General features: G+C 36.2%; 1 protein-coding gene and 1 long non-coding RNA gene across 3 annotated transcripts; one reads left to right on the top strand and one right to left on the bottom strand.

Annotated features, from left to right (window-relative positions):
* The first annotated feature begins 3021 nt into the window (after positions 1-3021).
* agpat9l (1-acylglycerol-3-phosphate O-acyltransferase 9, like) lies at positions 3022-17711 on the top strand. Its single transcript, XM_067439573.1, has 13 exons — positions 3022-3229; positions 3507-3681; positions 4756-4822; positions 6752-7046; positions 8207-8281; positions 9082-9171; positions 12580-12673; positions 13634-13749; positions 14507-14562; positions 14684-14769; positions 15487-15615; positions 15746-15825; positions 16943-17711. Exons 2-13 carry the CDS (start codon positions 3538-3540, stop codon positions 17040-17042), a joined length of 1332 nt encoding a protein of 443 aa, XP_067295674.1. The 5' UTR covers positions 3022-3229; positions 3507-3537; the 3' UTR covers positions 17043-17711.
* Positions 17712-19628: 1917 nt separating this feature from the next.
* On the bottom strand, positions 19629-23787 carry LOC137072076 (uncharacterized). Of its 2 annotated transcripts, XR_010904615.1 has the most exons (5): positions 23655-23787; positions 22959-23073; positions 22765-22874; positions 21193-22625; positions 19629-21150 (listed from the first exon to the last, which is right to left on the bottom strand). It is a non-coding gene; the product is annotated as an uncharacterized lncRNA (long non-coding RNA). The 2 variants fall into 2 exon arrangements; XR_010904614.1 differs by having other exon boundaries at positions 19629-22625.
* Positions 23788-24361: the final 574 nt, after the last annotated feature.

Raw genomic sequence — 24361 nt, 5'->3', positions numbered from 1 at the left:
CATTTACAGTGTAAAAATCATTACAAATACAGTAGTGTAATCATTTGTATTCAGTAAATGTAACTGAAATACTTTTTTGAGAGTGCATTGTTTCATGTACCGGGAAGAGCGGTATCACCGCGTTACCACGGACGACAGCGAATATTATGGAATATCTCACCTCTGGATGGGGCTTTTGACCAAACAGAATGAAGTATTCCAGAGTGAAGCGCAAGAGTTTTAAAACTTCTAGCATTACTGTGCTATTTTGAGCTACATGATAAGTCATGTGGTAAATTTAAATGAGTACATTTGGTACACTTCAGTAATAATTTGACTTAAATTGAACAAATACCCAAAGGCAAATCCCCTTTCTCCTGATTTAAACACATTCTTTTACAGGGGAAGAAAACTATTTTGAGCTTGTTCCTTTGTCTCATCTTGATATGGTTATTTAATTAAAGACTGCCTAATTTTAGAGAAGATTTCATATCCATATGGATCACACATGCTCTCACACCCCAACATTAATGGCTCTATATTGTTGCAAGCAGATTTTATTTCCCATCAAGAGCACTTAGATCTTTTAATTTTATGGGCTAACCTTTAATTTCCTACAAATTATTATTTATATTCTTCATTTTTTATTAGTGAATGCAATGCTGTGTAGAAAACAGAGGAATTCACTGAATTCTTTCATTCATTCAATCATTTAACCAACCAGTAAATTCAATTTCAAGCAGTGACAACAGTGTCTTAAAAAGTGTCAGTTAAAAATAATTATTGTATTAATATTTTAAACATATTATATAAACATAGAAAGTTTTGGGATACTTAAAAATGAAAACCATAGATTTGTTATTACTGCTTCTATTATTATTAATTAATTAATAATAATAATTATTATTATTTAATATTGTAGACTACAAATATTATTCTGTGACAAATGGCTTATATTCCTCTATTCTAAGTTGATTAAAAAGTGTGAATGAATGTAAATGCACATATTATAGTATGTGTTAAAACATATATTAGGGTAGAGTGGCAAGATGAGGCAGTGGGTAGACCCATCCCCTTTATCTTGGTAACTGTACACTTTTATTGTCATGTGACAATATATATTTTGGAACCACCAATCATTTCTGCCAGTGAAAATGAGAAGCACATGGGAGGAGTGGAAGGCTCCCGTTTATTTTAAAAGCTGTTTTTGGCTTGTCAAAGTAAAGTTTTAGCATAACAGATGTAATGGGTGTTACATTAAACAAATTTGTCCGGGTCTAAATTATTTATGATCCATATTGGTTATTTAGCAATGTATAAAACCATACAAATCATTTAGCTAAATATTAGCCTGAATTGGTAAGCTAGCTATGTAGTTTTATCCAAAATGGCAGCAAAGTGAGCTAAATGCTGTGGGGTATTGAGGTAAATTGAGCCAGGGTTTTACCTTACCCCGTCATAAGGGACTTTAGTGAGTTAATTCTCTGAAGTACAAACTGGTAAAATTTCGATGTAATGCTACACAACTGGTTCAGTTTGATAAGAAAATCTAGTTTATTTGATAGGAACAATATACAAGTTCAGCAAATCCTTCTCTGATAAGACCCAGAAAATGTTATTAATATTAATATTAATTATTTAATTATATGAATTATATTAATATATCTTTCACCCCTATTGACCTAACATATTTGACATTGCAGAAAAACAAGCATGCCAAGAACCTTTTGACTAAAATGTTTTTTAGTTTTAATGTTTATTAGTTTGTTTATGTAATGTTTATTCAATGTTTACCTCGCATGGCGGGGTTAGTTACATTTATTCATTTATTCTAATTCATTTTTTTATTTTATTTAAAGGAACTGTATGTAAGAAATGTATTTCCATTAATCATAAAATGGCCCTGATATGTCACTCAACATTAAGAAATCATGTTAATTTTAAATACTCACTGACAACAGTAGTCCGGCCAGGATATTGTCATTTAAAAGTTGTTGTTGCAGCCCTCAACTGATGTTGATGTTGACATGTTGTGTTGTGGCCTGAAGCTCCGCCCTCCACCTATCGACCAATCACGAAGTCAGTAGTGTTTGGGCATCTGGGTTGCCAGATCTGCTCTAGTTACCACAGCCGCAGCTACAAACGTTCCTGCTGGTCCTGCAGCCAATCTGGCAACCTCGAGTCAGGGGGAGGGGGAGAGGGCCGGGATACACCGCTCTACAGTCATTTGAAAGTCATTGCAGTACGACTTTTGGCCACAATCTTACATACACTTACTTTAACTTTTATTTAATTTTACTCAAACTTTGTTTTTTAGAAGGTTACTTTGGTGTTCAACCTATTGTTTCAGAGAGGCAAACAATTAAAAATATTTAAATTTCAAAAAATTTGGTAATAAATTTGAAGGTGTTTTAAAAAAGGTAAATTATCTTTACAATTTCAAATGAGTTTGATTCAAATGAAGTTAGATGGTCCGTTTACACCAAAGATTGTGCAACTTTACCCACTGACTTGGATCAACTTACCCTTAACCTGGGGTAAATTGAGCCACATAAACACATTTTTTAAAAACCATATTTTAAGAACCCTTTGACATAGATGTATTCTGATCATTTAAAATGATAGCAAACATCCTGAAATTACTGTAGATACTTTCTTTATCTTGAGGACCACATAAGTACAAATGGCTCATCTTACCCCATTCTCCCCTAATATATTCTAACTGTTGATACAGAGTAGTGGTTCTCAAACCTGTCCTGGAGTACCACCAGCCCTGCACATTTTGTATGTCTCCCTATTTCTGACATACCCATTTCAGGTCTTGCAGTCTCTACTAATGAGCTCATGAGCTGAATCAGGTGTGTTAGATGAGGGAGACATACAAAATGTGCAGGGCTGGTGGTGGTACTCCAGGACAGGTTTGAGAACCATTGAGAAAAGGTCATATCTTTATTTACTACCTTTATTTTTAACCCACATCTGCGCATACATGCACTACACATCATTTCCTCACGATGGCGCAGTTTTCTATGGTTGCTCTTGAACTTTGTTCTACATTTTACAGGTCCAGGACGTCTTCAAGCGCTGCTATTTCCCAATCACTCTGTGTAAAGACTGCAGAAGTTCCTTAAACGGACTTTTAAACACCTCAGGTTACAGTCGCTATCATGTTAAGGGTCAGAGGAGTATGACAGCGAGGGGCATTCTCTGCTTCCTGTACTGTAGAGCTGCTCTCATTTCATCAAACCAGGTGAGTTTGAGCTTAATTTACTGAGAAAACAATAGCTAACTTAACTGCTTTGTTTGTGTTATATTGCTTTATGTCTTAAACTCTGTTGCATTGACTAATAGACGCTTAAAAGTGAAATGCAGTTTTTTTAAGACTTTCAAGACTGTATCACATCATCAAAAGTCTGTTCCAGTCAAGTTGTACTATTATCATAAATGTCTATGCTTAGTTTAAAAAAACATTACTGTTATGTATCAACAGTTTCCTAAATGCATTTCATTTCACCCCAATGTTGTAGTGTACAGTGAAAGTGGTGTAGTACTGTGGTTATGGAGGGCTTTTGGGCTGCGGTGTTCCCTGTGCTGAGGATCTGGTTCACCTGTGTGGTGGTCCTGATCATGCTGCCTGCCATGTTTGGCATCTCTCTGGGAATCACAGAGACCTACATGAAGCTCCTTATCAAATCCTTAGAGGTGTGTAAGACTGGTGTTGCTATTGTTAACTATTAAAAAAAATTTTTTTTGATAGGGATAGTTCACCCAAAAATGAAAATTCTGTCATTAATTACTCAACTTAATGTCGTTCCAAATCTGCAAGACTTTCATGAATCTTCAGAACACAAATGAAGATCTTTTTGATGAAATCTGAGCGCTTTCTGTCACTCCTTTGACAGCTACACAACTACGACTTTGACGCTTCAAAACGTCCATAAAGAGATCTAATCCATATGAATCCATATGAATAAATTCAGCGGTTTAGTCCAAAATGTTCTTAAGAGACACGTTCACTTAATATGATGTACAGATTGAATTTAGGCTTTTATTTCATTTTTGGGAGATGGTGCCTTGATGAGTAACTGGATTTGAAGTACTATAATTACTAACAGTAAAACTGTCCTTGTTTACTTCCTTAACACACAACATCTTAATGTGAACAACTGATTACACATATTATTCCAAAGAAAAAAAAATCCATGTAATCCTTAATCAAAATGTTGTAACTTCCTCCACCCATGAGGTGACTTTCAAAAGATAAAATCAAGTCATGCCCTACATTTGGTTTCTATAGTAGAGGAGTAAAGGGGTTGTGAAGCCATTCAGTTCATGTTGACTTTGTGTTTGTAACCATTTTTAATCACTCTGTATATAATTTAGCTTTTTAAATGGTAGTCCTGCATTAAAAATAGTTCTGCTGTTGTAAATTTCTTTATAAAAGTCTCTCTGTTGATATGAGCTTTTAAAAACCGCATATATATTATTTCATCACAAATGTTGAGACAAACTTTAAGATGTACGGCATGACCCACTCTAGGATCTGCCAGTGCACTACACTATTGCACACACCCACCAAATGGGGAAATGAAACAATTTTGTTGACCAATGAACACTGTGGCTTAATCAGATAAATTTCTTAAACTGAAATGTGCTGTATCATCACAATGATAAGTGCCCTTTGGTCTTCAATGTGATTCATTATGCAAAGCCTAGTGTCAGAAGCAAATTGAATCATACAATATGTATATTAAGCTTTACTCTGTGTTTTTACAGTGGGCAACACACAGAATACAAAGAGCGAGTAGAGCAGAGGAAATACTGAAACATTCTGCATCGAATGGTGAGTTTACACACATAAGGGCATTTCACACTGTGCTTAACCCAGGGTTATCACTCTCTAAACACCACTTTTAACCCCGGGTGTGTTTCCTTCAGGTGCTTCGATGTTTTTTGTTTTGTTTTCACAAAGTCAAGACATGTAGGTTAGATGGATTGGATATGTCCAAAGTTGGCCATAGGAGGGTTTCAGGAAGGGTAAATCCTGAAATAATATATATATATATTAGAGCAGAGTAAATACTGTAGAACTAGTACTGCTGTAGGAAACACTATAATAATATAAGTTCGCTTTACCTGGGGTTTAGAATGACCCAGGGTTAACTATTTCAAGCTTGAAAAGCCCTGTACAGTCACAAACACATCTAAATCCAGGTATTTTATAACCAGGTAAAATAGGTTAAGCAAATTTAATTGTTTTCCAAAAAAGCATGTACACTACTGTTTGGGGTCTTTTTTAATGTTTATGAAATATTGTAAAATATTCTTACAATTTAAAATAACTGTTTTCTATTTTAGTATATTTTAACATTTTATTTATTTAGCCGATAACAACTGAATTTTCAGCATCATTACTCCAGTCTTCAGTCACATGATCCTTCAGAAATCATTCTAATATGAGGATTTGCTGCTCAAGAAACATTTCTGATTATTGTCAATGTTGAAGACAGTCATGCTGCTTAATATTCTTATGGAACCTGTGATAAATTATTTTCAGGATACTTTTATGAATAGAATGTTCAAAAGAATTGTACAAAAATGTTCAGAATTGATTTGAAATAGAAATTATTTGTAATTTTAAAAATGCCTTCTTTGCCACTTTTGACCAATTGAATGCATCCTTGCAGAATCAATGTTTTACATTGTTTCAAAAAATGTTAACCAATAGAACACAATGACAGTCACTGCCCAGCTTCAAAATAAACCATACAAAACATAATACTGTAAAAGCATCATAAAAGTGGTCCATATGAATCATGCACTATATTCCAATTCAAATGAAGTATATGACAACAGCTTTGTATAAGGAACAAGCTGAAATTTAGGAAGTCACTCACAATGATCATTGAAGCAAAATAACTGAATAATGTTTGTCACTGGTTTGAATTATTGAGTATTTCATTGAAAAAAAAAGAGCTTCTGTCCTTTCTATATCATTCCTCATGTTCATGTAAAAGAAGACATCTATTTTGCCTTTTAGTTTAGCTGCATGATGCAAGCAGAGCTCTGAGATCTCTTGGGCTCTCAGCTTATCTGTCTGCACAGGCAATCACGTGTTACACAATGATTACAGTCGCTCTTGTTCTCTCACACGTTCATAATGGACTTCAGTCTGTCTTTATCAGCTACACCTTCCATTAGATTTATACAAACTCTTTATCAATACCTCACTGATTGATCAACATCTTAGCTGATGATAGCGTTACTGATTATAAAGTGACTTCTTTTTTGAGTGCATTTTTAGTGTGTTCACTGTGCTTATATCAAAGGGAAACGTCGTCATTTACTCATCCAATTTGCTACAAACACGTGTGACTTTATTTCTTCCCTAGAATATAAAAAAATAGATGTTCACATTATTCTTTTGATGAATGGATACAAACAGTAAAGACATTTATAATGTTACAAATGAGTTCTATTTCAAATAATTGCTGTTCTTTCGAATCATCATCAATGCTAAATGATAGTAAAAATATTTCTTGTTCACCAAATCAGCATATTGGAATGATTTCTGAAGGATCATCTGGCACTGAAGGAAAAAAAAATTAAACTTTGCATGACAGGAATAAATTACACATTAAAAAGTATTAAAATGTAGTAATTATTTCTGTATATTACAATATTTCACAGTTTTTTTATTGACCAAATAAATACTGTCCTTGCTGAGCATTTAATTATAAAGTTAACCAGGACTTTTGTCTGTGTGACTCAGGTTTAATTCAGCGGGATAATTCGTCTTTGGAGCAGGAGATTGAGGAGTTGAGACAGAACAGGCCGAAGTCGGCCGAGCGCGGAGACTTCACTCTGAGCGACATTCTGTACTTCACCAGGAAAGGCATTGAGAGCATAGTGGAAGATGATGTCACGCAGAGATTCACCTCAGAGGAGCTGGTGTCCTGGAACCTCCTCACCCGAACCAACAACAACTTCCAGTACATCTCTCTCAGGCTCACTGTACTGTGGGGGGTTGGCGTGGTTGTGAGATACTGCATATTGCTTCCGTTACGGTAATGTACCAATTCAGTAATACTTAATACCTAGTACAGTAATGTTCAAATGTTTGGGTTCAGTAAGATTTTTTAAAAAGAATTTAAAGGGATAGTTCACCCAAAAATGAAAATTGTCATCATTTACTCACCCTCATGTGTTTTCAAACCCGTAAGACTTTTGATCATCTTTGGAACACATATGAAGATATTTTTGATGACATCTGAGAGCTTTCTGTCCCTCCATTGACAGCTATGCAATTACCACTTTCGTAAAATGGATCCATATAAATTAAGTGGCTAAAACAAAATGTTCAAAAGAGACTCAATCGCTTTATATGATGAACAGATTGAATTCTTGAATTGAAGTCTTTTATTCACATATAAACATTGATCAGCGAACATAAACAAGCTCAACTGACTCTGCTTGAGTCAGGAGTTCTCGCTGAAGCTCAAACATGCTGCGTAACACAAGAATGAACCTCATTGGTTCTCGCTGAAGCTCAAACATGCTGCGTAACACAAGAATGAACCTCATTGGTTCTCGCTGAAGCTCAAAAGTGCTGCGTAACACAAGAATGAACCTCATTGGTTCTCGCTGAAGCTCAAACATGCTGCGTAACACAAGAATGAACCTCATTGGTTCTCGCTGAAGCTCAAACGTGCTGCGTAACACGAGAATGAACCTCATTGGTTCTCGCTGAAGCTCAAACGTGCTGCGTAACACGAGAATGAACCTCATTGGTTCTCGCTGAAGCTCTTCAGAAAATGTGGAATAAGCTGCTCAATTCATATGGATTAGTTTTACGATCTCTTTTTGAAGCAAAATGAGGGTGTGTAATTCAATACAGAATTTAAATTTTTGGGTGAATTATCCCTTTAACATTCACAGTTCTTTTGAATTGTAGTAATATTTCACAGTAGTACTGTTTTTGCTGTATTTTGTACTGTATCAAATAAATTCAGCCTTGGTGAGCAGATGTTGCTTCTTTCAAAAACAATAAAAAATCTTTAAGACTCCAATCTTTTAAATGGTTTGTATATATATTTAGTGCTTTGTTGAAAGTCATTATTTGATTTAAATTCAGTTTGATCTGATTCAATGATGTAAAATAATGTTTAATAGTGTATATATAGTATATGATCTCTTTCATGCAGAGGCCCTTCTTTTATTGTCTCAGGGTTACACTGGCAGCTATAGGACTGAGCTGGTTGGTAATTGGCACAACGTTGGTGGGTTACCTCCCAAATTTCAGGTAATGCTTTGGTTATGTTCTCAGCCTTACAAACGTGTGAATTATTCATGACTACATAAATTTGATATCACTTCATGCTGAAAAGCCTAAGGACCGCCAGTCTGTATTATGTTTTAGACACTGGTGTCTCCAGCATGAGAGAATGGTGTGCTGGTCTCCACTAGGCTTCCTAACCACACAACTTAGGATCAAATGTCTAAATATGCTAGACCTCTTAGCCAAAAACAAGTAAAACATTTTAATTACTGAACTCAACCTGAGGCATCTACACCTCTTGGATGCTGAGAAAATCATAAGGTATTATTGCAGTTTTTTTAAGGCTTTATTATTTTCACCAGCATCATTTGCAATTAAATACATCATAACGTGGGATCATTTTTAAAAAAATGTTTAAAGCCAAGCACATTTTTATAATGCTATAGTCTCAGTGGGCTTGATGAACAGATCAAATCAAATTCTCTCCCAAAACATTTGATGTGTCGCAAGTGATTATGGGTAAACAGTTGAGACCCCCAAAGATCCGATAGCTAAGAAGTGCTTTATCAAATCTGCATTGATATCAATGATCAATGTGTTTATTTCCATCATTTACATAAATGTCTTTATTTCCATAATGATTAATGTTAATGATAACTAATGTAAATGATAACTGTCTATGCAGAATGTTCAAATGTTTAAAGTGCATTTTTTAATCAATGGGCATCTCATAATAAAACATCCACATTTATCTTTTTTTTCTGTATGTGTCCATTAAAGTATTATTTAATCCTAACTATATTCATTGCAATCCTTTGTTTCAGAGTGAAGGGTTGGTTGAGTGAACTAGTCCACTTGATGTGCTACAGGATCTGTGCAAGAGGCCTCTCAGCTACGATTCACTACCACAACAAGTGAGTTCAAGTCTCCATTTCTCCAGTAACAAAAAGATGTTGCATTACAAATAGCTGTCACTGAGAATACTTATTTCTCTGAATAAGTATGAAATGGATGTGTGTAGTTTACATCAGTTAAGGTTTCCAAACCTAGTTGTGAATGGATTTGGATGGATTATTTTTGTCTTTCTTTCTCCTGTCCTTCCTAGGCTTGAAACCAGAGGTCTTCTTCTTGCCCTCAAAGAGTTGTCTGGTTGTTGTTCAAGCATCTTTATCTGATGGCGTTGGACATTTTGTTTGTGCTAGTCCAACAAGGTCCAATCAAAATGTAGCAAACCTTTGTCCACTGTTATGTGCCATAAACTGGGCCCTGGAATGTGCTGTCCACTACACTAGTCAGCTGCCTTCTTAAGGGGCGGTCACACTGCACTTTTCGTTCCAATGACTTCCATTCACACGCATGCGAAAACTGCAGACAGGAAACGCAAGCTCATGCGAAAGAGTTTTGTATGTGTTCCAAAGTTCAAGTTTGGTGATCTCTGACCTGCAAATTCATATTACTTGAAGCGGTCTGACCAATAGAAGATTGATATGCCGTGGCAATGGATCTTAAAGAGTTCGTATTGATCCATCTTTGAGAAACAACTTTTTTTGCAAATCCTGCACTTTACTGACCCTCATTTGCAATTGCAAAGCAGCCCAGTTTACACTGATTCACACAAATGTTCTAAAAACATTCAGTAAACGTAATGGAAGGACCTAAAAAGGACCAAAAAATAACATTCTTGGTTGGTCCCCTAAAGGTCCTGCTAACATCTTAGGAATGTAGTGTAGTGATCTAGAGGGAACGTCCTTTATTAATGGTCCCCTAAACATTCCCAGAACTTCCTGAATGTTCCCTAAAGGTCCGCCAAATAAAATTCACCAAGCCTTAAAAAAATGCATGTGACTGTTTCAGAGGCAAAGCCCCTTGATACCAATGGGGACTTTATGAGAATGTTCTGGGAACATCACATTTTCAAATAAAATATATTCCCCTAAACACTCCAAAAACATCCTTGAATGTTCCGAGAAGGTCTGCCAAATAACGTCCCCAAACCCTTTAAAATCTCCACATCATGACCATCTCGTGTTCTAGAAACATTACTAGGTGATGTCCTTGACACCAAAGAGGACATTCTGAGAACATACTGGGAATATCAAATTTCCAAATCAAATTTTGTCCCCTTAACATTCCGAGAACGCCCTGAATGTTCTGTGATGGTCTGCCAAATAGCGTCCCCCCAACCCTTTAAAAAGCTCCACATCACAGCAGATGTACCCAAACTAGATCCTGCCATCTTTGCTCTATGTGGATTTCCAGATACATTTTTTTAGCCAATCACCTGAGTCAAGTCAAGTAACCTTTATTTATATAGCGCTTTTTACAATACAGTGTCAATGCAGGCAGATCAGTAATATTGTTGAATATTTAGTGTCTCTAACTAAGCAAGCCAAAATCCAAAGGCGAACTAAGCTGTAAATGTTATGTGGCTGATCACTGTCTTTGAACTCTTTGCAGATAGCATCTACTATAATCAAAGCTTGACATTGATACCGCCAGTCCGCCAAATTTGGGTGGATTTCATTAGTGGCGTGTATCAATCGCAATCACTCCTACTAGCCAATTGCCGGGTTGAATCTTACATTTTTCAATTGTAGTTTTTTTTTAAAGGCATCTGAAATGATAAACTATTGTCAAAAATATTGATTCCACCTCAGTACTAAATTGATAGCCTGAATTCCAGTTGAACTTAGCCCCGCCCACAACATTTTTAGGTTGGGAAAGTTCGGTCTGGACTCGATCCATAGTGAAGTTATGCCTGAACAGAAACTCGGACCAATCATATTGTCAGGGCAATGATTGACAGATTATCACCAGAAACGTTTCAGCCACGTCATCAAAGAGCGTTTGGGTTGAATTAGTTTACAGCAATGATGGCTTGTTGAAGAACTGAGATGTAGATTCCGCCATTGTGTCTGTTATAGAAGATCTCGACAGCGCATTCATTTTAAAAGAGGAACAGAGGACCGTGATCAAGGCATTTGTCGATGGGAAAGATGTCTTTAGCATCTGTAGCTCTCTAGTCTGTAGCTCTGATTGGATGTAGGTCTATCCAATTGAGGTCTTTCCTTTGTCGGTTGAAAAACGCCCCCATAATTAAAGCCCAATGGAGCAGTATCAGACTCATATTCTGACTAGAATTGAGTATGACCACATCAGGCTACTAAATAATTTTTCGCTTCTTATTTTGCTTAAACAGTTAAAGGGTTAGTTCACCCAAAAATGAAATTGATGTCATTAATGACTCACCCTAATGTCGTTCCACACCCGTAAGACCGCCGTTCATCTTCAGAACACAGTTTAAGATATTTTATATTTTAGTCCCAGAGCATATGCAGTCTATGCACACTATACTGTCCATGTCCAGAAAGGGAATAAAAACATCATCAAAGTAGTCCATATGTGACATCAGTGGGTTAATTAGAATCTCTTGAAGCATCAAAAATACATTTTGGTCCAAAAATAACAAAAACTATGATTTTATTCAGCATCAGTCTTCTCTTCTGCGTTTGTTTTCAAGCCTCAAAGATTCAAACGGCCATGATTCAGTGAATCGATTAATGATTCGGATCGCCAATGTCACGTGATTTCAGCAGTTTGACACGTGATCCAAACTGCTGAAATCACGTGACATTGGCGATTCGAATCATTAATCGATTCACTGAAGATGAACGGAGGTCTTAAGGGTGTGGAATGACATTAGGGTGAGTCATTAATGACATCAATTTCATTTTTGGGTGAACTAACCCTTTAAATACACACCATAATATAATAATAATAATGTAAAAATTCTGGTCTTGGCGAATATTCACTTAAAGTCAGTTATGTTTTAAGTGAGCATAAACAGTTGACAAAGAAACAGTGTGCAACAGTGTAATGGATCTGTCCGTTAGGTCTTAAAGTGACAGCAGATTATGAGATAATCTAAAAAATCTATACAGCAGTTTTTCCCTGTAGCATCAGTCAGCATTGTGGCCAGTGAAAATGCTGAGTGGCTAGTAACTTTAGAAAGTTAATGTCAAGCCCTGACTATAATATTATAATGTTGTTATGTTGCTTGCCTTTTTATATTTTGTCCAATGTCTACTTTAGAATTTTTGTCAGAAACAAAAATTTTAAGTGTACCTTGAATGCAATGTAAGTCGCTCTGGATAAAAGTGTCTGCTAAATGCATAAATGTAAAGAATGGCTGTAGTGGAGAAAATTGCTTTTTTTTATGCCCAAAATGTTGTAGTTGCAGCATCTACCACCAGGGCCTAGTTGAAACATCTGTATAAATTGTGTAAATTGAGTCTGTGTAATGTTAATTATTTTTTTTCCAGACAGAACAGACCTAAGAGAGGAGGCATTTGTGTAGCTAATCACACTTCGCCCATTGATGTGGTTATTCTGGCTAATGACGGCTGTTATGCCATGGTGAGTGAGATAGAATTAACACTTTAGTTTAGTGCCTGTTAAATCTTGTTTCACTTTCTTGTCCGCCTTTACAATGAACGCAAGAACCAATCAGGTTTGAATGCTCTATCATCATCTCTATTGTATATAGTGCTCAGGCCTGCAGACATATCTGTATGGGGTATTGCCTGGCTATCACCAGACCAAGCTCTATCTTTTAAGATTGAACATTGGTCTGGGAGTCTGCTCTGTATTTTTTACTGCACAAGAGGCGTGATTAACGGGCATTGTTCAAATGACTCTATGCAATTGGAGAGTCCTTCAACCAATCAGACCAACGATCCATCACTTCTCTATCAGTCATTGTGTTAAACCAGCCAATAGCACGCCAGGTGGATAAGACGGTTTGTAATTGGTGCCCTCAAATATGTAACAGAAGCAGGATAAAAGTATGTACATGTTTCCAGCCTGAGCTGCAGGGTGAAATCAAATCGCTGGCAGATCGGGCTGGGTTTACCCAGGCTAGTATTTGAATGGAGTGAAATGCGAGTGACTATATTACTACTTGTATGAATATGACACCGCTTTTCACATTAAGCAGACTGTACATTACGCATTTTCACCAACCTCTATTCTTGTATATAAAAAAATAAAAGTCATTGGAGTTTGGAGACATGAAAGCCTTTGGGCATTTCAGTTCAGTATAGTTTATTAATTTATTTTTGAGAAATTGTAAAAGCCATTTTAGAATACTTCACATGTTCTATATTTTATTTTCAAGAAAAAATGTTTATCCAGTTTAGTTTTTTCCTCATTCATCATATGAATGCAGGTAAATAATCTGTTTTTCAATGTGTTTTATGTCATTCAACATAATGTCATTCATCTAAAAATAATTTTAGAACCGCTGCTTTAGTACAGAGGAATTCATTCTCTGCACTTCAAAGGGGAAATGTGAACAGATTCTCTTTTTCTAAACAGGTAGGGCAGGTTCATGGTGGTTTAATGGGAGTTGTCCAGCGCGCCATGGAGCGATCCTGCCCTCATATCTGGTTTGAGAGAGCAGAGATGAGAGACCGCCACCTGGTGACACAAAGGTAAAACAACAACAACAATGTTCTATTATTGTTAATCAAGTGCAAAGCACTAGAAACAAATCATTTTCATGATTTTCAAACTTTCTGTCTATTTCATTCCATCTTTCCGTAAAGCTGCATATTTGCATAAACAAATGCATATATTTCTCTACATAGTTTTAGACAGAACACCTCCCTGTTTCATGCTGGGTCATGTCTTTGTGAGTCAGCTGCTATGTGCCTCACAGCACTACAGAAACACAACACGCAGGGTTCTGACATTTATTGAGGACAGTATTGGGAATCACAGGCACACACACAAATATAATTTCATGCATAGTACTGTGGCGTCTAATGTTGGCCACAGTAGAATATCATGCACAGATGACCTCCTCAGCGATCTCAGTGGGGTTTGTTGTCAGTCTGTTTTCTTTTGTGCCCAGATCAAGCCTTTTTAAAGCAAGTCATTTCAGTTTATGGACATTGGAGGCGTCCCAGGCAGCTATTTTACAGTCGTGTCAGTACAGTCCTGTTGAGAGTTTTCCAAAAATATTTGGACTAACTATATAACTATATGGTTCTACACCTTAACCAAACAGGAGTTTGGCTCTAATAACTCAAAAGGCTTGACATCCTTTCTTATATCCGCTATGCTATGATTTCTTCCATTTATCAACTTTTCATGCATATTTCCATGAATCTTGTCACATGATAGGATATACTTATCCTGTCTCCTCCTCATATTGTCTTAACTTTCTTGTTTTCTCATCCTTCACAGGTTAAGAGATCACGTAAATAACAAAACAAAGCTGCCAATACTCATCTTCCCTGAGGGTAAGTGCGTAATAACGGTGAGAAACACACCGAGGTCGTGTTTCAGTCGTATTTCAGGTCGTGCTATGCAACATTGTTTCTAAAGCCTAAAGTTGTTTAATGCACCTGGTTTCCCCCGCAGGAACTTGCATTAATAACACATCAGTAATGATGTTTAAAAAGGGAAGTTTTGAAATTGGAGGCACTATTTACCCCGTGGCTATAAAGGTAATATATCAGTACTTGTCTTTTATGCACATGACCCATTATAAAGTGGATTATAATGTAATGGGGTCATTTACTGTTGTTTAAAATATTATAGTTTTTAGTAATATTTTGAATTAGCTTTTATTTTAATATTTTCTAGTATCATTTTAATTTTAATTAAAGTTTTATTGTCACTTTGTTGGATGTTTATTGTTATAAATAAAATATTTCCTGTAGCATAATTAATACAAATAATAGTGTTAACAATCTATTAATCACGCTTAATCACATCCAAAATAAAAGTTTGTTTACATAATATGTGTGTGTACTGTGTATAATTAATATGATATATAAACACACACACATGCATGATATATGTAAGAAATATTTGCATGTATATACTGTATTTATATAATATATTTTCTTTAATATATCATACGTGTGTGTGTATTTATATATGTATAATAATTATACACAGTACACACACACATAACGTAAAAACACAAACTTTTATTTTGGATGCAATGAATCAATTGTCCAGTACTAGAAAATAATAATTAAAACATAATTAAATGTAATAAAATAAATAACTTATTATGAAATAAATTGGTAGTATACAGTTTTTATTCAAACAGAGTACTGTGTTTTGGTTCCATGTTGCAATAATCTTTATAGTGTGTGTGTGTGTGTGTGATCCTGCTGTGACCCTCATGCAATGTCTGTGTGTGTTATATATAGTATGACCCTCAGTTTGGAGATGCATTTTGGAACAGCAGCAAATATAGCATGGTGAGCTATTTGCTGCGGATGATGACGAGCTGGGCGATCGTGTGTAACGTTTGGTATCTGCCTCCAATGACACAGAAGGTGAGAGATCGAGCAGATAACTGTAAAGTAGCTGTCGTCAGCTCCAAAACCTAGTGAGCTGCAGCATTTTTGTGCAACAATGTTGATGTGATTGATTACACCCTCACTGACTCATTTCCTGTGTGCACAGGAAGAAGAGGATGCTGTGCAGTTTGCCAACAGAGTGAAATCAACCATTGCACACCAAGGAGGTTTAGTGGACTTGGCCTGGTATGTAAATTATATTTTCTTCAGCTCCTCTCGTCCAATCAGAATTTGGTATTCTTATTCCCTTTCAATCAGACTAAATTCCAAAGTTATTTTGTACTTTTAAATATTGACATTAATAATATCTGCAATTCATCATGTTGGTTCTGTTGTGTTTACCCTAAGGGGGGTTAGTGCTGCTCTCCCTGCTCTGATCCATGCTAGGCTGAGTTCTTGCCCAGAACAGAACCATACTGTCAAGCCAAACTGTATAGTAACTGTCAATCATCTTTGACGATAGTGGTCCTGACAGAACTATGTTTTTATAAGCTGTCAACCCAAACATTTTTTTACATTTACTCCAAGAACTACACCCACTGGAGGGGAACATAATTGGTGATGATGGGATATGCTAAAATAAAAATAAAATGTTTTTTTTTAACCATGTCACAGGATTATTTCACCATCCTGTGTGAACCTGAAAGGCACACGTAGGCATACTGTGTGTCAGGATCCCACAATTTACCCATTCTTCCTGCAAATGCTTCACATCTTATTGTCTGTATCCCATTTTTGCCCCCTTTAAAGGCTGGCTTTTACGGTTTGGTAGCTTATAAAAATGTAAGACTGTGTTGTTTGGCTTGTTTGCTGTACTCCCAATACAAAATCAATGGGTGGATTGTGTGTGGGCGAGCGTGTCTTAAATGTGCTCCGTCTCTATAGGTTTTCATGCTCGAATGTCTAAACATTTTTTTTTTTTTTACATTTTTGCAGTACCCGTCGTTCCAGTCTATCGGTAATGCTCTGCTTAGTTCCTGTCTTTATAAAGCCCCTTCTTCCTAAATGCACAATGTGCTCTGATTGGTCGCCTGGATCGGTGTGTTGTGACACATTACTATCACAACTCAACCAGGCCTCACAGCTTCATTTTGCTTATGCCTTAAGCGGGAATTATTTAAACGAGGAATATTATGACGTGTTTGTTTCTGGAAGTAAACTCAAGACTACAATCGAGGTGTTTCAGGGAGTTCACAAACAGTGCTTTCTAACTTTTCAGACCCTTTTTATGCTCAAACAGCAACATGTAAAAAATCCTCTTTAAAGGTTTATGACTTTGTGTGTTGTGTTGTGTGTTTCACAGGGATGGGGGTCTGAAGAGGGGAAAGGTGAAGGATTCACTTAAGGAACAACAGCAGAAGAAGTACAGCCACATGGTGGTGGGCGACGACAGCAGTGACTGAACAAACACCAATGATCAAAGAGCTTGATATTCTCATTGACCAATCACTGGAAACATGTCAACGCATTGATAAATGTACAGGAGGGACTATTTATACTGCTGCTATAATACAGTTAAAGATGTTTAGCAATGGGGTTAAAAAATAAATGGAAATACAAAAAAAGGTATAGCAAATGCTGTAGATCCCATTGTCAAATGGGCTGCACTGCTTTTCTGTGAAGAGTTATTTGGGTGAAAAGGCTTTTACATTCAGAATATGTACAAAAAAAGGACAAATTCATAAATACATGATTGGGGTTAATATTCAGTTTAATGTATGCTAATTTATTTCTCAAATAAACTTTTGTGCTTTTTTAAAGTTTTGTTCTTGTCAGATATGTCTACTGTTATGATCAAATTTTGTTGGAATTTGTGAAATAATTTTATTTAAAAAAATATTTGATTGGCTGTTTTTTAAGGGCAGTGTTCTTAAAAGACATATTTAAAAATGTTTCACCAAAAAATATTCATAGTAGTAACTTAAGGTCATCTTTGTACTCTAGTCTAGGGTACTGCCACATTGACAAGCTGTTGTACCCCTAAAGGTACAATTGTGACACCCTTTTCTGTGTATTAACTAACAATACATTGTTTCATCTTTTGTTATTGTTAGTTAATAAAAATAGTTGCTAGTTCACAGTGCATTGCCTAATTTTAATAAATGTATTGGCAGCAAACTGTTCTAGCACAGAACCTCGTGGATGTCATACTTCATCACACTTTAACACACTGAATAGATACTACTATAAATATGGATTTTATGTAAATGTATTAATTTCTGTAATATAAGTGTATTTTGTAATGTGGCATCTGTATCCTTTGTACAGTAATTGTTTCAGCTATAAGAGTGATTTCAAACATGTATTGCATTGTTTGCTAACAAGTGAACTGATTGTTAAAAGTACCAAATTGAAAGAAAAACATTCTGTTGCGTTTTTGGTGATGTTCTCAATACCGGTACATATCACAATTATCTTGTCTTGAAGCAATGATAATGTAGATGGAATGAAATGAAAATATGTACAACTAGAATGAAAGCATGAAATCAGCTTTTGAAAGAATGACCGTTGACAATTTTGATCCGTTTTTGTACTAAGAGTTTTAAAAATGTATTCACATTACTTGTAAAAAACACCCTCACAGTATTCACTTTTTCTACATATTTTCTTTAAATGAAAATATACAAAAACCCCGCAGGATTTACAATGCTGGTGACCGCTTATAACACGTCATAACTCATGATAGTGTGTAAGTACAGCTAAATTAATTATCTAATATTTGGCAGCTGTTTTAGGACAGAAATGTTAGTCGGACAAACACACTTTTGTCTCATTTCGAACAGGCCTTTATCATTTACATGTTTCATGTAACTAGTAACTTGCAATGCGAAAGGACAAGAAACATTAACAAAGCTGTTTTCATCATATTAGGAATAATAATAATTTAAGTGTAAAATAGGGAAATTAATTTTGTCTCTTCTTATCATAATGACATTTCTACGGAGTCACTTGTATTGTGACCATGACTGTTTTTCAAACTATACATCGTTATTTTTTGTAAATTTTTGTTCCAAGTAAAAAAAAAAAATATATATATATATATTATTTATATATATATATATATAAAAAGTAGGCCCGTTCATCTTTCATTGATAAAACCCTGCTCCTCACAGAAGCACCTCTGAGTTTCTTGTTTAGAAATTGCTTGGGTCCACTCATGTAAATTATCAGAAAGCTCTCATCATGTTCTGTTCAATGACAGAAATTTCTCTCAATCCACTCTAGTCAATAAAATGTAGTAGGGCCTATTGTTGACAAATCCCTTATATGTGCATTACTTAGCCCGGATGCCAGCCGAACTTAGCCCCGCCCACAAAATTTTTAGGTCGGGCTGACTCGGGCAGTTCGGTCTGGCCTCGCTTCATAGAGGAGTAATTATCTCCGAACAGAAACTGTTCAGACCAATGAAATCATCAGAGCGGGCTTTAGACGATGACGGAGAGATGATCAACAGTAACGTAATCATGCACGTCATCAAAGGGGTTGCCAGACAGGGTTGCAAAGTTTTTACAACAAAACCCGCCAACTACTAACGTTAGCCCTAAACAATAGCTTCTCAGGGGTTCTCCGGAGGGAAAATGGCATTTGGGGGTAAAATGTGTTATTTTAGCAAGGATGCTTGCTAAAATTCACACTCATGGGTCTATATATCACATAATAGTCGCTTCAACCCGCGGACATAGAAAACAACCCGGGGGGTTTGGGAGTGCAGCTGAACCCAGTGCAGCTGAACTATGTTGACATTTGACAACTAACCTAATGCGTTGCTTCGTTGCTCTGATTGGTTGTTGGTCTATCCAACTGATGTCTTTCCTGGTTCGGTTGAAACACGCCCCATAATCACAGCCCAAAGGAGCAGTTTCAGACTCATATTCTGACTAGAATTGAGTATGACCACGTCAGGCTATGCTTTACCAATTTCCACCGAAGAATTACATTTTCACATCCCAAAAATGCTTAAAAGATTCACAGAAACTTTTGTCTTGTAGTAACTTTACATTAAAATGCCAATAGGAACTAATTTATTGTAGACATCAATGTGCAGTCAACAGTAATAAGTGCAATTAATGCCACATACAAGTATATAGTGAAAAAAAGTTAAAAGTTACACAGGATGAAAAGATAATAACAGCAAAGCATCATTTATACATATATAGGTAACATAAATAGATTAAATAGATTATATACACAGAAAAAGAAAAACAGAACAGAAAACTTTTAATGAAAAAAAGAGGAAGTTTATTGCCTTAAAAGCTTTATAATTGTTAGATGATGAAATATTTTGGGTGTACTGTCGAACCTCTCTTTTAAAAAAAATTATGAATAAAGGACTTTGAAACCTGGCAGGATTTCTGATGCCGGTGAATGTTAAAACGAGCCTTCACTAACGCTCTGTGAAAAGGGTCCATGGCTCCATGACAAAATATTTGGGATGACCAATCAAATCAAAGTAGGCGGGCTTTATGTTCACAGAAGCTGCTCAGTGTAAATTCTGGCTCAACGCTTCAGTAAACAGCCATTAAGTGTGAGACAGATGCAAGTACAGCTAAATTAAACATCATATTTGACAGAAATGTTAATCAGACAAACTAATACACTTTTGTCTAATTTCAAACTAGGTCTTTATCATTTACGTGCTTCATGTAATAATTACATAAATATTAAGATGTTCATCATTAGGAATAAGATTAATGTATATATTGTGAATTAATTTACTAAACTTATTTAGGCCGAACGTTGTTTCTTGTGTCTTTACTTGATTCATGCTTAAATCACAACAACTTGCTTGCATTTTAAATACACTGATTTATTGCGCAATAGATTTGTCAATATTACACCATTTTTATCTGTACACGACTTAAATCAGCACCGATAAATAAACCATTGACCTCACTTCACATCTTGCAGTGACAGTTAGCGGTTAGCCTATTTAAGGCATCAAAATGGTGCTGTTGACTTTATTAGGACTGTACGCTTTTTACCAGCGGGAACGAAAACACCCACTCAGGTCAAGATGAAAACATGGACTAGAGTGATGATGGTAAACGAGATGTTCATATTAAGAGAATATGTAACTTTTTGCTTATTGGAGTCTGCACTGGCTCTGCACTTATTTTTGTTTATAAAGAACGAAAAGAAAGTCAAAAATGTAGAAGCACAGTTAAAGTAAGTTTATTAATAATGTAATATTTGTGTCATTACCATCTTTAGGTGAGCCTTCTTATCAGGATATCACCAGCGACCCTGAAGTACACTGTACTGCAGAGGAACCTATCACTGATGACCCTGAAGTCAGTGATGACCAGAGTCAAGACCAGTCAATGGAGGACCCTATCACTGATGATCCTGAAGTCAATGATGACCAGAGTCAAGACCAGTCAATGGAGGACCCTATCACTGATGATCCTGAAGTCAATGATGACCAGAGTCAAGACCAGTCAATGGAGGACCCTATCACTGATGACCTTGAAGTCAATGATGACCAGAGTCAAGACCAGTCAATGGAGGACCCTATCACTGATGATCCTGAAGTACATGGTACTGCAGAGGAACCTATCACTGATGACCTTGAAGTCGATGATGACCAGAGTCAAGACCAGTCAATGGGAAGAACCTATCACTGATGACCTTGAAGTACACTGTACTGCAGAGGAACCTATCACTGATGACCTTGAAGTCGATGATGACCAGAGTCAAGACCAGTCAATGGAGGAACCTATCACTGATGATCCTGAAGTACACTGTACTGCAGAGGAACCTATCACTGATGACCTTGAAGTACACTGTACTGCAGAGGAACCTATCACTGATGATCCTGAAGTACACTGTACTGCAGAGGAACCTATCACTGATGACCTTGAAGTCGATGATGACCAGAGTCAAGACCAGTCAATGGAGGAACCTATCACTGATGATCCTGAAGTACACTGTACTGCAGAGGAACCTATCACTGATGACCCTGAAGTCAATGATGACCGGAGTCAAGACCAGTCAATGGAGCAACCTATCATTGGTGACCCTCATGACGATGAGGACTTGAGCGAACAACGATGTCTACTACCGTCTACCAGAAGACGCTTTAAATGTTTAGGTGTGAGTGAAGTTGCATATTTTACACTGATCATTTTTAATGCCTACAAGAGTTTTCTTAAATAGTCCTGTAGTGATGAATTCAATCAATTTAAAAGGCACAAATATTAAAGCATACATTTTAGTAATTTAAATACACAAATCAGACAAATCTTGTTGAAATAGTTTTAGATGAAGTAGCTGGTGTCACTGCTTGATATTTCATGTCAACACCTCATATACAGACATCAGTTCATACAGCTATGAAATCGGCATTCAACTGGGTGAAGGAGGCTTTGGAACGGTTCATGCAGCGACTCGTTTGAAAGATAACCTTCAGGTATCAATTTTCATTTCTACATGTTTAAAATTAAATTTATGAAACTTTACTTGTCTCTTCAGGTTTAATGACTGAAATATGTGAACTTGGAATAAATTCATTCTAACGCAAATCCTGTTTTTGTCCACCAGGTGGTGGTTAAATTAGCCTCTAAAGAGCATGCAATATGTCAACATTGCAAGTAGTCTGTGCTCTCTCTGTTTTTCCTCTCAGTCACTGCTGTTTTTGAATTTCATGTACAAGAGCAGACATAAAATCAAGAGTTTACAGACAGATGTATATGGGCAAAGTGGCTAATCTAGAACAAATGCCAGATGTGTAAATGTCAATTAGTCAATCACATTTATGAGGTGCTGCAGAAAAATGATAATAAAAAAATGATAATAATAAAACGCATAAAATTATCAAATTTGCCCAGACGTGAACAAATATGATGGGTACATTTAAACAAGACTGCAGAAAGCTACTTGTTGACACTTGTGTAGCATCCGTGAATGCTGTTCCTCTTTGTCCCATCAACGAGCAGGTATTGCTGTGTAGTCTCTCAATCAAGGTGTTGTTGTATGTCAGTCCCTGCCTAAAGATTAAAGACATAAATAACACTCAAAGTCCGCTCTCCAATTGGCCATCTTTATATTACTTTTCAACAATACAATCAACCAAAATGGAAATATTTTAAGGCAAACAGGTAGTGTGACAGACATGTCCAAATTCACCTTTTTGAAGAAAACAAGGTGTTTTTTTAGCTTGAAATGAGGACATCTTTCCAGGTCTCTGGCACCCTTGTGTAATGGTGGAATCAAATGAAGTAAGAGACGAATTGATGCTAAATAACAGATGTGACAACTTCAGCATGAAAAAAAAATGCATTAACATGTATAGAAAATCTTATTCTGAACTATAGTCGAACCTAAATCATCTGTTTTATCGTTTCACAGCAGATTCTGCAGTCAATCAGGTCCTTGAAGGTCTTGGAAGAAGCTTTTTTCAGGAACCAGTTGAGGTCTTCTTACCAAAAATCAAAACTAACAAAAAAACAAAAACATCCAACAGTTACATAGCACATTGACAACCATATCTCTCAGGAACCATTTTGTTCAGCGTAGTCACAGAGTAGCATTGTTTACACCGGACATTAATATTCATCTTGGGTGACGCACAAATGAACAATTTTAAGTACAGGTGTAAATCACACACAAACACATTGAGATTCGATTGTTATAATGAGGTCTAGGCCATATCCTTTTTCTAAAGGAAAAAGAAAAAAAGTTCACCCCTCAAAAAAGTGGTAGATAGCTCTTTATAATTAAAATATATTCATTTGGGTTTCAGAGATTAACTAAAGTCTTTTCTGTTTTGGAATGAATGCGGGGGGAAAATGACAACAATTTTACACTTTTGGGTAACCCTTTAACTTTGTCCAGTCTTGAATTAACACGAATCAAGACACATCAATCACCCAAGAGCCAAGACACATGTAAATTCCAGGTCTGAACAAAGGCAAATATTGTGTGGTTGGTTACCCAGTCATGTTTTAATTTCTCATGTTCATTCGTTATGTTTTAAAATTTGTACTGGACATAGAATAATATTTAATGACACTCACAATTCTGGATTCATCTTCAGCATTCTGTTGCTTTCTTGAAGGGCCTCCATCTCTCTGAAGAACAGTGTCATCAGACTCAGGTTAGCCATCTCATGAGAGGAGCTTCCTTCACTTGACACTGCAGGGGTCTGACCGTATCTAAATGCAATAAATATAGATTTGGTTTTACATGGTTCACCTTGTGTTCATAATCATTAAACCAACCATAAATTAATTAAATCCAAAGTGATTTAAAAAACACCCCCCTCACAGTTGTCAGAAGGGCAAAATTAGCCGTATAGACCAAAACTACAATTTGTACCAGATTGTAAACAGTTTTTTTTCTGCTGTAAAGTTACACTCAAAGAGAGTCTGCTTCCTTCTGGAGCCTGTCGAGAATTTGCACTTTAGTCGCTTCCATTTCCATATTATCAGATGTGGGGGAGTAATTTCTAAATTACCAGGGACCTAGATAATAATAACAATCAGCAAAAAAAACTGCATTTGTTGTTTGCACTGCAGGCTACAAGACATTTCAGCAACGCTGTAAATGCGCATGCGTCACAAAAACGGAATTCGTTTATGTTTAAACACAGGCACTTTTTCAATGCCACACTTAATGCTTTCAAAACTTAAATAAAAATGAACATTTGAAGAATTATCAGAAAATCTTTGCAGAAAAATAGCCAAATGGCTGCTTCAATCCAGATACCTCCTCATACATACTC

Source organism: Pseudorasbora parva, chromosome 3 (assembly GCF_024679245.1).
Source record: "Pseudorasbora parva isolate DD20220531a chromosome 3, ASM2467924v1, whole genome shotgun sequence".
NCBI lineage: Eukaryota > Metazoa > Chordata > Actinopteri > Cypriniformes > Gobionidae > Pseudorasbora > Pseudorasbora parva.
This window is presented reverse-complemented; position numbering and strand designations above follow the sequence as displayed.